Raw genomic sequence first — 15902 nt, forward strand, 5'->3', positions numbered from 1 at the left:
CGGTGCCACCGGGACGCCGAGCGTGCCACGCGCTTTGGGTCGGCGCTGCTTTTCCTTTGGCAGTCGTCTCCCTTCCGCGGGGAAGGGCGCAGCGTTGGGTGCGCTCGGGGCTCGGGGACGGCCCCGGGGCCGCTGCCGGGGGCGGGGGGGCGGCGAGGCTCCGCCCGGCCCCCGGTCGGTGCTCGGGGCGGGGGGGGGTTCCTCGTTCGGAGCGAACCAGCTGCGGGAGACGGTGGTAGAGAGGCGAGGGCGGACACAATGCTGCTGTTGTTGGTTTGATGTCGAGCTGCGGATTGTTAGTCTGGGTTTAACTATGTGGCGAAGGGGAGGGGGGGGGAACGCGAAGGCTGTTTACGGCCAGCGCAAATAATGTGACAGCTGTTGGAGCGCGAACGGCCCGCGCCTCTCCGGCACCCGCACACAAAGCGCTGCCGCGGCCGCAGCGGTTCCCGGGGGGGGGAGGAGAGGCAGCTCCCGGCCCCCGGGAAGGACGGCAGCGGCGGGCCCCCCCCCCCCTCCCCCTCCAAGGCCGGGAAATCCCCGGCTGCCCCGGAGCGGCCCTCGCCGAGCCGCGGGGGCCGTGCGGGGGCCGTGCGGGAGCGGAGCCGTGAGGCGCGGGCGGTGCGGTGCGTGTTTGCCTTCGGAGCACGTGCTGCGGGAGGAGGAGCTGTGTCGGCCTCCTGGGATCGCTCTGCAGCCGAGATAACCCGGGCGGGCCGCACCCCCGGAGCCGGCGGTGCTGGGCAAAACGCTGCCGCGGCGTCGGTGCCTGAGCTGCGGGGCGCTCATCGGAGCCTCTGCTCAGCCCGCTCTTAGATGCGTCCGTGCGCATTTACAGCCATACGCCTATTTGAGGCATAAGGAACAAAACGCTGCCCGCTCCTGAAGTTTGCTTCTGCACCCAAAGCGCTCTCCCGGCCCTCGTGGAAGAGCCTCGGGAAACCCGAGGGAGCACACAGAACTGGGTCCTGGCCTACATTTGCGCGTGACACCGTTTTGCTCCCTAGCAGAGCACTCTGTTCTATATAGCGGGTGACCTCCACATACCGGGGCCTTTTCTCTTTATGATGGTCTTTTCTTGACGAGGCAGCTTTGGGGTGGGAAGCGAGGAGGGCGGGGGACGCTCACCCCCCCACTCTTTCATCTATCTTTCTCCAGTCCTCTTTACGTGCTGCTGTTTTTCCTTCTGGCCTTGGCCGTCCCCACGGCTCTCCACGGGGGATGCCGTGCTGTCAGCGGTGAAAGCGCTCCGGTTCCATTTTAGTGCAAGCATTTTAGCCCCCGTCCCTCTGCCGGGGTGTTGGTGTGACACGTGCAGGAACACCGCTTGCGAAACGCGCTCCGCCTGGGAGCAAAGGCACACACGTAAACAGGGCCGCACGGCCCCAACACCGCCATCCCATCCCTGCCTCCTTCCACCGCGTCCGAAGGCGCGATGTTGGCAGGGATTACGCTGCAGCCTCTGAGCGGGGAATGTCGGCGGCCTAAGGGAGAAAAAAGAGAAAAAAAAAAAAAAGAGAAAAAAAGGAAGGAAAAAAGGGAAAAAAAAAAAAAACCACGAGAAAAAGCTAATGCAAATTAGAGAAAAATAATTTTCTTTCAGCGATATGCAATGTATTAGTCACTTGTTATCATGCTTAGAGGCAGACCTCATTTGCGCGTCTGCCAACTCGTTCACATCTGCTCAGAGCCGTTCAGGGCATTTTAACCTTGGCGGTGTCGTGTCGTAGTCCCGCGGATCAAGAACGAGTAATTAAAGCTCTGAGCGGCGGCACAAACCCATCGCCGCCCATCTGCAGCGCGCTCCGTTCGCGGCTTTGTCTCGGCGCGGAGCGGCGCGGTGGGAGCGGGGCCGGCACCGCGCGGGGGTTCTGCGCCGCGGGGCATCGGCGCGCACGGCAACTTTCGCTCTTTATTTTTTTTCTCCCTGTTTTCTTTCTTTATTTTACCGGAAAAGCCGAGCGTTCTGGTCGGGGTTTCTTTCCCCTATCCCCCCCACGCACTTTTTTTTTTTCTTCCTTTCTTTTCTTTGCCCTTCTGCGCCTTCAGGACGGTGCAGAAGGTGATGCGGGGTTGGGATACGTGGCTGCAGAGATGTTCGCTCCCGTGGCCGGGGAATGGCCAGCGCTTCCAGAAGTGCTCGGGAAGCATTTCCCAGCTGGGAGAAACGTTAGCGCTGTGAGCCCGACCTGAACTTCGAGGCGAGGCTAATTCTTACGTGTTGTTTAGGAGAAACCGAGCTGTTTGTTTGTGTGGTGGTGTGTTGTTGGGAGGGGAGAGAGAGAGAGAGAGAGAGAGAGGCAGAGGGAAAGAAAAGGGAGGATAAGCCCCAACTTCACAAGCACTTTTCATAAGCTGAGGGCTGAGCCAGCCCTGGGGAAAGCAGCGTGTCGTGCTGAGCCGTGCCGTGTTGAGCCGTGCCGTGCTGAGCTGTGTTATGCTCAGCCGAGCCGTGCCCTGCTGAGCTGCGTTACGCTGAACGGAGCCGAGCCGAGCCGTGCCCAGCCGTGCTATGCTGAGCAAGCGTTGCCGTGCTGAGCCGTGCCGTGCCGGCCATTTGCCGCAGGAGTCGCGGAGGCCCGGTGGGGCTGTGGAGCCGGGGGGGGCGTGGGGAGGGGGAGGGGGGGAGAGCGGAGGGAGCCGCTCCCCATCCATCAGCCCCTCGAAGCTGTTGCTCCGTAAATGAGGGAACCACAGGCCCTGTCAGCCGCAATTATGCAAAATGAAGGCGTCCGTGATCAATATCTCCCAACGTCCCCGACGGATGCGGGGGGGCCTCCCCCGCCCGGCGTGCGGCGGCGGCCGGGGCTGGGAGCGCTGAGCCGGGGCGGCCCCGAGGGGAGCGGAGGGCGGACAGCCGCGAACGGCCGCGGGGTGTGACGTGGGGGGGGGCAACCGGGCCGCGTAGCGAGCGTAGCGCTGCGGAGGGGAGCGCGGCCTTCGGTCCAACTCTCACGGAGTTCTTTCTTCGTGGGGGCTGGGGGAGGGGGATCCCCCCCCCCCCCAGCCCTGAAGTTGCTGTGACAGACGGGGGGGGGGGACGGACGTGGGGAGGCCAGCGGGGCGCAGCCGGGAATGGCGACCCGGCGCTGCGCTCGCCCACCGCCCGGCCTCCCGCGGCCGAACAATGGGGGCGGGCGGGGGAAGGGGCTGGCTCGGGGGGTTTTCTCTTTTATATTTTTTCGCTTTCTTTCTCTTCCCCCCCCCCCTTTTCTCTCGCTCGCCCTCCTGAAAAGCCTAAAGCCGTCCGGGATAAAGGCCACAATGAGCGCTCCCGGGGCGCCGAGGGCGCGGCGGGTTAATGGGGCGGGGGCGCGCGGGGCAGCGCTCCCTCCCTCCCCGCGGCCCTCCGTTACCTGCGGTGCCGCGGGGCCGTGCGAGCGCCGCTCCGCTTCCCCTCCCCCGCCCCCCCGCCGCGGGCCCGGCCGTGCCGTTGGCTCCGGCGGAAACCTCGCTCCGTGCGTGTGTGCGAGCGAGCGTGGGCGAGCGCGTGTGTGTGCGCCTCTAAAATGGCGCGGGCGGCCGGGCGGGGAGATGCCGCGGCGGGTGGGCGGCCGGAGGGGGCCGCGCTGCCGCCGGGGGATGGGAGGAGGGGGGAGCCGGGCTTCGCCGATCTGCGCTCCCCCTTCCTCGCCGCCTCCGGAGCGCTGCGGCGGGGCGTGCGGGGAACCGCGGGGCGCTCCGGGGCCGGGGGGGGCGTCGTGGCTGCCGGCGCGGTGCCGCCGGCGCGGCGTCCCCGCAGTCCTCGGGCGCTCCTCGCCGCGGAGCCGGGGACCCCCGGCCCTGGGCCGCCCCTCGGAGCGGAGCGGAGTGGATCGGGCCGGGGCTTCCCCGGGGCTCCCTCCCCGCGGGCCGGGGGCGGGCAGGGCCGCCCGAGGGCTCGCAGCCATTTTGCCTCTCCGTTCTTATTGGCCGCCTCCCCGCCCCCTTCCCCGGTCCCCGAGCTTATCATTAATTGAAAACTTTTCTTTTTTTTCTTTTTTTTTTTTTTTCCCCTCCCTTTTTGGCCGTAACCGGCGCCGAGAGCAGCGCGACGATTCGCCTCGCGGCATATGGGAAAGGGGAAAGCGCTGCTGCCGCTCCGGCGCTGCCTGTGCGGGGCCAAGGCGTGACAGACGGCGCGGGGGGGCGCGCACCGCCCCTCCCTCCTTCCCTCCCCGGGGCCACCGCGAGCGTGTGTGTGTGTGTGTGTGTGTGTGTGTGTGTGTGTGTGTGTTGGTGGCGGGGGGGGGGGAAATCTCCCCGCCGGGCCGGAGCCGGGCGCGGCGCGGTGCCCCCCCGGCCAGCCCCGTGTTTACCCGGCGGCGAGTCCCGGCCGCCGTCCGACACGTGATGGTGCGGGGGGAGGGCTGCGGCGGAGCCCTCACGTCGGGACCCGCAGCGGAGCCGCGCACGGCTCGAGGTGGATTTCCAATCGGGTTAGCGATCTCGCTGGCGCATTGTGCCGGGCGCTGCGCTTAAATGAAATGCCACACGTCCCGGGTAAAGGTCACACTCGTGCTCTAATCCGCGGAGCCGAGCGGCGGCTCTCGAGCCTGCGGCTTCCTCCTCCGGCTCTGGAACGTGTGGCTGGCGGGGATGCCGCGAGGAGGCTGCAAAATAACCGGCGATATTTTCCCTATTCTTACCGTTTATTTTGAAAAAGCACGGCCGTTTCCCACCCCCCCACCCCCCAACCCCCCCCGTTTGAGCACGCGGCCGATGCCAGCTCGCTGCCCGCTGCCGGGGCTTGGAGACAGGGGACTGAGACCCGAGGCAGGAAGGCAGCGCCTCAGCGCAGCTCTGAGCAGCCGCCCGCATTTAAGCTTATAAATACCGCCCGAGCGCTGCCCTTTAAATCAAACTCCAGATGAGGGCTAATCGAAGGAGATCGCTACGAGTCCCCGATCGCTTCTCTCTCCCCACGCCGGGATTTGCGCAAATCTACCAATGATCCTTCCAGCGGCCTGGAACCGAGCGCTGGGGCCGCCCTCGATTACCGCCCCCCCCCCAGCCACCCCCCCCAGCCGCAGCGCTGCCGCCGGCCCCGAGGTTGTGCAGTGGAAACTGGCGGGCAGCCAGGCGGGGCTGGAGGTGGAAAGAGGAAAGGCGCCAGAAGGGAACTCGTGCGCCGCTGCGCCGCTCCGCCCGCCCCGCTTCCTGGCTCCCCGCGCCGCGGCCCCGACGGCCGTCCTGCCCCCCTCGACGGCCGCCCCCCGCCCGGCTCCCGGGGCCGCGAGGAATCGCCTTCCTTCTCCCGCCGCCGCCCGGCACCGGGTTTTTCTCGTTTCCACGCCAAGAGCGCGCGAACAAAACTTGGTGCTGCCGCTGGCGTCGACGGCTGCCAAAAGTCTGTTGACGTTGCGAGGGAGACCCGAACGCTCCCCGCTCTGATCCGCCGCCCGAGCAGCGCGGTGTGCCCCCGCCTGCCCCTGCGGTGCGGGGCCGGGCGCTCCCGGCTGGGCTCGGCACGGCGTTGCGTGCAGGTCAGTGCTTGCAGGCGCCGCTCACAGCTGGTTTCACACGGCGGCAGGGCTGCGGAACCGCGTGTGCGCGTTTCGCTCTCGCCCCCCCGCGCGCCTCCCCCCGTCGCGCATCACCGCCTATATTTAGCCGCGGAGGGCCCTATCGGGCAGGCACCTCCCGGAGGAAATGCCGGTCGCGCTCCGGGGGCTGCGGCGCTCCGGGACGGGCGGTGCGCAGCGGGGAGAGGAGGAGGAGGAAGGGGACAGAGGCAGGGAAGGAGGAGGGGAGGGGGGGGAGGGGGGGAGAGAGGAACGCGGCCTTGCTCTCCCCGCTGCGCACCGCCCTGCCTGCCGTCGGGGTTTCGTAACGGGGCCGCCCCCGCGGAAGGCGGGTATAAATAGAGGAGCGCTGCCCTCCTTGTAGCGCTGCGGGCACCCCCGGGATGGGAGGAGAGGAGACGAAGGGGTGCGACCAGAGGTGCAGCTGCAGTGATGCGAGGACTGGCACCGGCGGACCTCTACCCCGTCGCGGTTCACATAGAGTTCACGGGGTGCCGAGCGCACGTGTGTGCCTGGGGTGGCTTTAGGGGATCGGGCTGCAGCTGGTGACCCCGCGCCCCAAAGGGCTCTGGTGCAGGAGGCTCCTGTCTTCCGGTGCAGTTCTGTGCTTCGTTAGTTGCCCCAGTGCAGGCGCTGCACCTTATCTCAGCCATCCGCGTCCGGGGAGAAGCCCGGAGCTGGCCCCAAAAGGAGTGGGGTGCGAGGCTCCCAGCGGTGCGGCCACCAGCCGTACGGAAAGCCTTAAATCACTCCAGCCATGCTGCTGCTGCCTCTATTGAAAACATTACGAGCGGCGCATCTGGAAACCAGTAAATCTGTCCAGAAACCGTCTTTGCAGTGAAATAACTCCTTCTGAATGATAGCGCGGTCTGTAATCTCCGCAGATTTTTGTTTCCTCGCAGCGATTTTTGTGGGCTTCGTTATTAGAGAGCGAACGGTGCCGGAGAGAGGAGGGTCACGGCGCCGTGCCATTAATATACATTTGTTCCAGACGCGGAGTTCTGCACAAAAGGCCGCTCCGAGGGGAGAGGGAAGTGTTGGGGAGCGAACGCCGCTCGGGCCCTTCCATCCCTCCCCACGTGTGCGAAGTATTGTGCTGAGGCGCAATCTGGGATTCTTCCCCATTAAATGCCAAAGCCGTCATTTGCATATCCCGGAGCCTAACAAAGGAAATGAGTTTGCCGGGGAAGCTGCGTGCGGTGGGAGACGCTCCGCGCCGAGCTCCCCGCGGTCAGCCCTGTGCGCGCCGAGCCGCCCGCTCGCGGGCTTCTATTTTTGCGAGAGAGGAAGAGCCGAGGGATATCCTGTGCATTAAGGCTCCCCCTACTTCTTAACCCGGCGTTCGGCAGCGGGATGCGGGCTGAAGCGCGGTCGAAAGCGACAACTCGAGCTCCGAAGAGCAATTAAAATCTTGCGCCGGAATAAATCATGCGCCGCGCTAATCCTGTTAATAAAACGCAGCTTGTCCTGACACTTCGCTCATGCAGCAAAGCAGGATTTAATGCGAGCGGAGGTGGCGGTGGGAGGGAGAGGCATTCCCTTCACTGCCGGCTGTGGGGACGTGGCTGCCTCTCGCCCTCTCATCTGCTGTGGCCAGCCCCGGCCTGCTTTGGGAGCCCGTTGCTCCGGCCCCGCCGAGGTGGGTGTTTGGGTGCCGGTGTGAGCCGCAGCGTGCTCCGATTGAACGCGCCGGGGAAAGTTTTCTTTGTCGATAGCCCGGAATGGTACTTAATTTTCTGGACGCGCGCTGGGGAAAAGATCCATCTCCTCTGACCTATAAATGCCCTCAATTTGCTCCTTTATTGCAGGGTATCTCCCTTAGCGGTTGGCGGAGGCAGCGCGCTCCCCGCACCAACGCGGTATTCATTATTAATGACCCGGAGGGAGGCCGCCCGCTCCGCTCTGATGTTTGCATTTCCTCCCAGACAAATCTGCTCAACTTTCTTCTTCCTTTCCCCCCCCCTCCCCCCCTCCTCCCCCCTTCCTTTTTTTTTAATAGAATATAAAACCGTGAAGAAAAGCAGCGATTTTTTAAGGAGACGTCATGCTTTCTGCAACCCCCCTGTATGGCAACGTTCATAGCTGGATGAGCAATGAGAGGGTCCGCATGTGTGGAATTAATGAGGACAGGTAAATATTTAAGCTGCTGCAAGTTGTGCAGCCGAGGCCTCACTGTGCGCTTGCTGCCTCCTGCGCAGGGATCAGCTGGGTGCCGGGGGCGGAGGCGATGCGGGCGCTGATGTCTGATGGAAGTGATGTGTGCCTTTAAGTGCTTTGATTGAAGGGAGTTCTTTGGGGTAACGATGAAACTTTCCTTCTGCCGCATGTCAGCGGTTTTTATCCCCGGGATTTGAAATTTGGCACTAAGGTATGTTCTTTATCGGTGCTTGCCGTGATAACAAGTCCCAGTGCTGCAGCACTGCTATGGCACAGATGTGTGCAGCCCCCTCTTTAGCACAGAACAGCTGACAGTCGTATGACATTAGTGTGTGTGTTTTAATTTTCTCCGTTGCAGCATGTATGGGTGGTACACGGAAAAGGCGTGTTTAAAATGGTGTATTTTTTTCTTGGGAAAGAAAAAAGTGGGCATTGCAAGAGGCTGCCCCGAGGTGGGCTCAGTGTGTTCTTGTTCTCAAACGGTCCTTTCTTGATAAAGCAGTCACTGCGCGTAGACAGCTAAATACAATATAGGATGGGGCTGCTGTAATATACAACCTTGGGCTGATTGCAAAGCGTGTGGGGTGCTTTCCAGTAACAAGCTTCTGTTTCTTAATAGGAAAATCCCAGTTAACGATGGCGATGCACCAAAAAGCAGACTGGAGTTGAGGGAAGAAAACCACCTGAATCACAGTGTGGTAAGAAATGACTGCTGTCGCATCTGTCCTCCCCACCTGCCGGTGTTCCCGCATGCTGCATGTGGAGAGGCGACTCAAACACCGTTCTGTTGCAGGGGCACGTAGGGATTGAGCCTGTGGAACGGTGCAATGGGACTTTGCTTGTTTGTCTCATTAGCCTCCTGGCTCTGAATTTGTGGTGTGCGCTACTGTATGACTTCATCCTCCTCTCGCTCCGTTATGAGTAATGCCACGCAGCACACCGCTACGTCTACCACAAGCGGTTCATGTAGTCCCTGAGCACCAGAGCTGACGGTCTCCTCCTCTGAGAGAGTGTGGGGAGCAGCGAGCGGAGAAGTTCAGCACCTTGTTGTCAAGCGATGGCTGACCTGGCTCTGCTCTGCGTGCTCAGATGCCTTGCAGTCAAGCTGTGGAGGAAGGGGAGATCCTGGAGGAGGAAGAGAGGAGGAGGAAGGAGGAGGCTCTCCCTCCTGTCCTCCCAGCTCTCCCCTGAGCTCTGCTCTCCGTGCTCCCAGCCTCGTTGTCAGTGGACAGGGCTGGAGGCCGGGAGCCGGCGTCTGCTAAGCGCTGGCTCTGAGCACGTTTGGGCTTTTTGGGCTCTGAATCCTCAAGCTTTAGTTTTTGATCGATGAATTGGAGATGTAGAGAGATCTTTATTAATGTTTGTGGTGGTCTGTTTTGTTCTATGGCTTCTCATATCATCCAGCGTGGCCATCCTCTGTACGTTTTCAGTGTGCGCTTGCCTTGGTGGTGGTTCTCTTCAAAATGACAGCGTATGTGTGGTAGCCTTTTTTATCAGAGTGCACGAGTAACCTGTTTCTCCTTCTGTGAAGGTGGATGCAACTACAGCCCATCGCATTGACAGTCTGGCAGCTCTGAGCATGGACAGGTCTGGACTTATGCGAGAAGGACTCAGGGTCCCTAGTAGCATTGTCTATTCCAGCTTGTGTGGACTTGGCTCTGAAAAGTCGCGGGATGCTACAGGTTCTATAACCGGTCTCGGATTTACTCCTGAAAGAAACCCAGAGATACAGTTTAAGTCTAATGCCCCCGAGGCAGTAGAAAGCGCAGCTGTCTCTGGAAAAGGCCCGAATGGCTTCAGCGCTATCTACAAAACGCCCCCTGGAATACAAAAAAACTCAGTCCCGACGGGAGAAACGCTGGGCTTGGACCGCGCCGCGAGCGACAAGCAGAGCCCTCTGGGCGTCAATGGTGCTAGCTACCTGCGGCTCCCCTGGGTGAATCCCTACATGGAGGGCGCGACGCCCACCATCTACCCTTTTCTTGACTCACCAAATAAGTATTCGTTGAACATGTACAAGGCGTTGCTACCTCAGCAGTCCACCTACAGCTTGCCGCAGCACCTGACCTACTCGCCCGTCTGCACCAACGGTGAGCGCTTCCTCTACCTGCCCCCCTCCCACTACGTTACCCCCCACATCCCCTCCTCGCTCGCCTCACCCATGAGGATCTCGGCTGCCTCGGCGTCCCCAGCCATCCCACCCTTGGTGCACTGTCCGGACAAGGGTCTGTCGTGGAAGATGGGCGTCAGCCCTGGCGCGCCGGTCGAGACGCACGCCTACCCACACCTGCCGAACAGCAAGCAGCCCCGCGTCCCCGCCGCCAAGCCGGCGCCCAGTGGCCTGGCGCCCGACCCTGCGCTCCTGCTGCCGCACTCGCCCCGGCCGTCCCCTCGCCTCCCGCTGCCCGCCCAGGTGGGGGATGCCTACGCCGAGTTCCACAAACACTTCCCCAGCATCGCCACGTCGCCCTCCTCCTCCGTCCCGCTCCCCAAGCCCTACCTGAACGTGGGTGGCGACTTCCCACCTGCCCGGCTGCCCAACGGCAAGCTGCCCAAGGCCGGTGAGGCTGCTGAAGGGCCAGCACAGGCGGTGCCCCATGCCAGGAAGGCCAGCCATGAGCGGAAGGACGGCCGCTCGCCCCCGCTGCTCGAGAAGCAGGCCCCGGCCAAGGATGTCACTGACAAGCCCCTGGACTTATCGGCAAAGGTTGTTGATGCTGAAGGTGCCGGGAAAGTGGAGCATATGAAAAAAATGCCACCGACGGTACTGGTGCATGGCCGGGGGGGAGGTGGGCCTCTGCTGCCAGGGGGCGATGCCCAGAAGGAGACCCTTTCCCCTGGGACCTGTCCCATCTACCGGCCCGAGATCATCAGCACGGCACCTTCCTCTTGGATCGTCCCTGGGCCCGGCCCCGGTGAGGAGAGTGGCAAGAGCGTCACGCTGAAGAACAAGGCGCTGGACTGGGTGATCCCGCAGCAACGGAGCTCCTCCTGCCCCAGGATGGGCGGCACGGAGGCGGCGGTGGGCAGCGTGTCAGGGACGGTGCCGGCAGGAGGACGGCCGGCTTCGGCCTCGCCAGCTCCCAACGCCAACGCAGATTGCGCCAAGGCGGCCAGGAGTGGCGCGGAGAGCACAGCCTCAGTCATACAGCACGTCGGGCAGCCCCTGGCCGCCTCGGCCAAGCACAGCAATAAGGTGACCAAGCCCTGCGGCCAGGAAGCCGGCTTCAAAGCCACCGAGAGCACCCTGGCCTCCAGCCCCATCTTCCTGCCACCCAACGAGGCGTTCCGCTCCCCACATCTGCCCTACCCCAGGAGTTACCTCCCGTACCCTGTCCCGGAGGGCCTGGCCATCAGCCCTCTGTCCCTGCACACCAAGGGGCATGTCTACCCGCACCCGGTCCTGCTGCCCAACGGCAGCCTCTACCCTGGCCACCTGGCTCCCAAGCCTGGCCTCCCATACAGCCTCCCGGCTGGCCGCAGTGAGTTCATGACCTACCAGGACGCGCTGAGCATGGGGATGGTGCACCCCATGTTGTTGCAGCACTCGGCGCTGGAGATGGGCAAGGAGGAGAAGGCGGAGCGGAGGTCGCGGTCCCACGAGCGGGCACGCTATGAGGACCCTTCGCTGCGCGGCAGGCTTCCTGAGCTGCTGGAGGCTGGTGGCAAGGTGCACTACGAGGTTGCGTCCAGCGATAAGATGGTGAAGTTACACCAGGGGTCTGGCCACGGCAAGAGCTCCTCCAAAAGCGACAAGCATCTCTTCCCAGAGCTCCTGCGGGACGAGCAGGACTCTAAAAGCGAGGCAAGCTTAGCAAAAGCTGGCTTCGCTGCTGAGAGCGGCGGTCAGGCTAACGACCCGACGAAGCACAAGGTAGAGCAGGCATCTCAGCACAGAGATTTTCTTGAGTTTGGAAGGAATAGCGATCTGCACGACAGCTATAACTTTAAGCAAGCCCCAGGCTCGGCATTGTTCGGTTTGAGGAAAGAAGACCTATCTGCTGTCCAAGGCAAAGAGAGAGTGGCCCTCCAGCCTGCGCCTGCCTTCCTGGAGGCTGCCCACGAGACCGACGGCCCCGCGCTGACTTTTGGCAAAGCGCAGGACGACGCCAAGCAGTTCTGCTTGGGCACCGCTCAGCCCAGCCTCGAACCCAACCAGACCTATACCAAAGATGGACCCGATGACGCAGACTCTGCTGATGGCAAAATATTGAAACCCAAGCCATCCAAACTGGCAAAACGCATCGCGAACTCTGCTGGTTACGTAGGTGACCGGTTCAAGTGCGTGACGACCGAGCTGTACGCGGACTCGAGTCAGCTCAGCCGGGAGCAGCGGGCGCTACAGGTGAGTCCCGCGGTGCAACGCGCGGCGCTTGCCATTATTTCTCTGCAGTAAGTCGCAGTCAAGTATTACAGTTGGTATCAGCAGCGCAGGTGGGGAAGTACAGGGATTCTTTCGCTAGGGCGTGCTTGTCAGGAGTGGTTTTATGTAGCGCTAGAAGCCTGTTAATTAAAGCGAGGTTGCGTAAAGAATAGCATGTATGACTTTCATGTATGTATGCACGAGTAAGTTTTAAAGGGCTCTTAATAAGACCTGCTAGAAATGTTAATGTATGTATGAAATGTGTTTGCAGTTGCGGAGGGGAGTCGAGCAGGAATGCAGCGCATGCTATGGCAGCACTAGCGGTGGCTGTAATCTCTGCCTCGGCCGGCAGTGCCAGCTAGCAAAGTGTGTCCCAAGTTGTGATTAGTATGCCAGGCGTGCCGTGCGGTGCGGAGGAGAGCGGCCATGGAGGAGTGGGGCTTGCGCTACGGTTCCACCGCGCGAGCGAGTAGTCAGGAGTAGGGGCAGCGCCGAGGCTGATGCTGAGGGATGGCAGAGAGATAGCGTGTAGGAATAGCCTTAAGGTATTTTACTTTTAATGAACGGATGAGTTAAGCCAAATTGTTTTGCATTGTTAAGAAAAGAAGTGGTTGATGCTTATAAAAATGGATGAAATTATCTAAATGATCCATTGAGTGCCCATTTTAATTACATAGATGGAAGGATTACAAGAGGACAGTATTTTATGTCTACCTGCTGCTTACTGTGAGGTCAGTTCTTCCAATTTTTATTACTAGACTCTTACATAAACCTTTGAGTTAAATTTCATTTCCAAATACACAGAGGGAAGTTTGTGGGCCATGGTCGTCTTTATTCATTGTACAGTTTTGTGTTGTTGTTTTTTTTTTTTTTTTTTAAATTTCTTTTTGTTTTTGTCTCCTTTTACCTCCAAATTGGAATGTTTTCGTTTTATATACGTTTATATATATATAAATATATATATATGCATATATATACGCTTATCTAAGAAAGAATTGTGTGGCTGTTTGCGTATCGATGCTAGAACGCTGTTTGACAAGTCAGGTGCTTAAAACTCTAACGCTAACTGTCTGGCTCAGCTTTTTCTTTGGAAATACTTTCATGGAAGGTAAGGTAAATGAAGGCGCTTTTATCGCAAGACTTTTTTTTCTTATCAATTCTCTTTCTAGCGTGCAATGATGCGCTTCTCAGAGTTGGAGATGAAAGAGAGAGAAGGCCAAACAGCTACCAAAGACTCAGAGGTCTGCAGATTCAGCCAGGCAGACTGGGAAAACTTGAAAGGAAGCGGTGAAAAGAAGCCAAAGCCTGTCGCTCTGGAAGATGCCATTGCTGACCAAAATGACAGTGACAGATGTAAGCGCGTTTCGATGGCTTTCGGAAGTGTGTCTGTGTGTCTGTGCCGCAGCAGCTCGGGCAGAACTGGCATGGGGTGACCTCCGTGTCTTGCCGCGCCGCTGGTTGGTGCAGGGTATGTGCGAGTTGTACAGATCTCGTGGCTCTGTCTGGCCCCGGGGGTGCGCGGTGCTGGGGATGGAGAGCTGGAGGCGGGAAGCATCAGTAAATAGCTGGTGTTGGCTTTTTTTGCTTTCTGCGGGCAAAATCGCTGCTTATTTTGGGAACTGTTGGTAAGCATCTGGCTTCCATCAGTTTCCAAATTGGTTTTCTTTTACGAAGTAATTAAGGAAAGGATTGGTTCCCCCTGCTGCTACTTTGTTTTTAACTGCTCCAAAAGAAAAAAAGAAAGAAAACCTGCACTGAAAGCATCGCTAAGCAAGGGGAAGCGCAGCGCGGGCTTCGTGGTGCCCGTGTCGGTGTGTGTGTCGGTGGGTGTGCATTGGGAGGCCTGGGGGCTGTGTGCACTGCCGTGGGTAAGGACGCGCGAGTAAGGCCAGTAGGAAATTCATTCGGGCAATTTAATAACTTTGAATTATTGTTCTGGTCTTTGTTTAATGGTTTTGGCAGGGAGCACGCCGGTCAATCGTGCTTGCTCTGTTACTCACCTAAATCAAGTTACCGTGGCACTGCTGCCATGAAATAGCGACGTGAATGAGGGTCGGCTTGGCCAGGTGGCGAGAGGGGGTTCTGAGTGTCAGAGAGGAGCAGCGTCAGGTTGGGGAGGAGGCTGAGCTGCAGGGTTGGGCGGGATTTCCCTCATCACAGTGCGCTGCGGTGGCTGCGGGGAGGAAGGGCAGCACCCAGCTGGCACTCCCCCGATTGGATCCAGGAGGAAAGGACGCACAGTATGCTGCCTGCCCCCCCGGGCTGCCCTCACCAAAGGCCGGTGTTACAGTACGTCCTTAAATCTGTCACTCACGGAGGTCTCCCATTCCCGAGTCTGCTGGCTGCAGCGTGTCTGAGGCAGAAGTGTGCTCGGTCTTGTGTTAGTTTGTTCTTCCCTGCTGCTGATGTGCTCTGGTTAGGGAGGGGGAATTTCAGAATTTGGCTGAAGCTATAAGCCCCAAACATCAGAGCTCCTCTCCAGCATGCCTGCCTGTGCTACCGACAGTGTTTACAGGCGCACATTCAGCCCTCAGTACGTTTTTTATCGTGGTGTTTCACCTCCTGCCCCCGGGGACAGCAGCAGATAAATCAGGAGGCCCCCGGCTGCCTGCGGCTCGGCACGCCTCGAGCTGCAGCTCCCAGCACACTGCTGCCCGAGCAGGGCCACACACACCACACTCCTTTGCCTGTCGCTTGCCATCAGGGGAGAAATGCTGTTTGCTTCCCGCTTCCTCCCGTTCCTAACCACGCTGTTGTGTTTGGCATGAAAGCTGGCTGATGTGCCTGCAGCATGGGGCCGGCTCGCTGCTGCCGGTGCACCGGCAGCAGGCTGGGTAACGCGGCAGGCGATGCTCGGTGAGGCACCCGATGGGATGCAGGCTCTTCTGTTAAGGCACCCTCGGGAATGGTTGTTTTGCCTAGGTGTGCAGCACGTACACTGACTTATTTTTGAGGCATGTGAAGGCGATGCCTGATTCCCTCAACTTTTACTCTGACTTGGCAGCACTGAGCTTTGCAGCGCTGCCTCACCGTGCTATGCCAGAGGTTCGTGCCTGATTTTAGGCAGGCGTTGTGCTTCCCCGGTATGGGGAAATCTAAGCCGAGGAAATCTAAACACCTCTAACTCGAGGTGCTTTGATTCTCTCCCATCTTGTTCAGGTTTTCCTGGGCATTACGAGAACAGCGGCGAAGCTGCTTTGTTGCCAAGGTGACTTGTAAATGTTGCTGAGGCAATGCTTCTTCGGTGCATTTCCATAGCACAAACACGATAAATTATAGGATGCATATGTCATGAGTCAGAGAATTGTTCGGAGATCAAGTGATTTAAGCTATTGGCATGGACACGCGCATCAATACGGGCATGTGATGATCGCATGTTGGCGCGCAGCACAGCTCTCGGAGTGATGCTGAAAATCATACCGGAGTGTGGAAGATTGAATGCATTCCGCAAGCCATGAATTTCCTCATCGAGGAGCATAATTACCCGCTCATCTCATTTTATAGCAGGAAGACGCTGCCCATTTAATCCTTAACCGGGAAGAATAGGACCCGATAGGTTAAAAACCTGGTTTTAAGGCGTGAGGAAAGAGTTGAAGCAGTTTCTGCACGTGAAAGTGAAAGCTGCAGTTGGCTGATGGGCAGCGTCAGAGCGAGGTGCCACAGTGCACGTGGCCCAGCAGCCTTCCGCTCATCTGTTCTGCTGGCCTGTGAGTACACCTGGGCGAATGGGAGGTCGCAGTCCCATGCCCTGTGCAGTGATTGCCATCACACGATACAAAAAAGGAGGAAAAATGGCTGTGCAGGAAGACAGCGGTGGCTTTTTTGTTGGGGCAGGAGGAAACAGATCCGGGAAGTTCCTGAGCAGAGATGCTTGGAGA

At 59.8% G+C, this 15902-nt stretch overlaps 2 protein-coding genes across 12 annotated transcripts in view; one reads left to right on the plus strand and one right to left on the minus strand.

Annotated features, from left to right (window-relative positions):
- BCOR (BCL6 corepressor) overlaps nt 1–15902 on the plus strand; it is a 58670-nt gene that overhangs the window by 22444 nt on the left and 20324 nt on the right. For 6 of the 11 annotated variants that reach the window (XM_025146057.3, XM_046911687.1, XM_015302080.4 and 3 more), the window contains exons 2-6: nt 7504–7634; nt 8281–8359; nt 9193–12006; nt 12702–12755; nt 13194–13377. In XM_025146057.3, coding sequence (XP_025001825.2) covers nt 7549–7634; nt 8281–8359; nt 9193–12006; nt 12702–12755; nt 13194–13377 — 3217 coding nt within the window. In that variant the 5' untranslated portion in view covers nt 7504–7548. Of the gene's footprint in view, nt 1–4341; nt 7144–7503; nt 7635–8280; nt 8360–9192; nt 12007–12701; nt 12756–13193; nt 13378–15902 lie in introns of those variants that run through there. The other 5 variants (XM_040665138.2, XM_040665154.2, XM_040665168.2 and 2 more) reach the window with 3 other exon arrangements.
- LOC121110003 (translation initiation factor IF-2-like) lies at nt 600–4256 on the minus strand. The gene is made up of 2 exons (XM_040665176.2): nt 3357–4256; nt 600–1484 (listed from the first exon to the last, which is right to left on the minus strand). Exons 1-2 carry the CDS (start codon nt 3950–3952, stop codon nt 1145–1147), a joined length of 936 nt encoding a protein of 311 aa, XP_040521110.2. The 5' UTR covers nt 3953–4256; the 3' UTR covers nt 600–1144.

Source organism: Gallus gallus, chromosome 1 (assembly GCF_016699485.2).
Source record: "Gallus gallus isolate bGalGal1 chromosome 1, bGalGal1.mat.broiler.GRCg7b, whole genome shotgun sequence".
In the NCBI taxonomy this organism is placed as follows: Eukaryota; Metazoa; Chordata; class Aves; order Galliformes; family Phasianidae; genus Gallus; species Gallus gallus.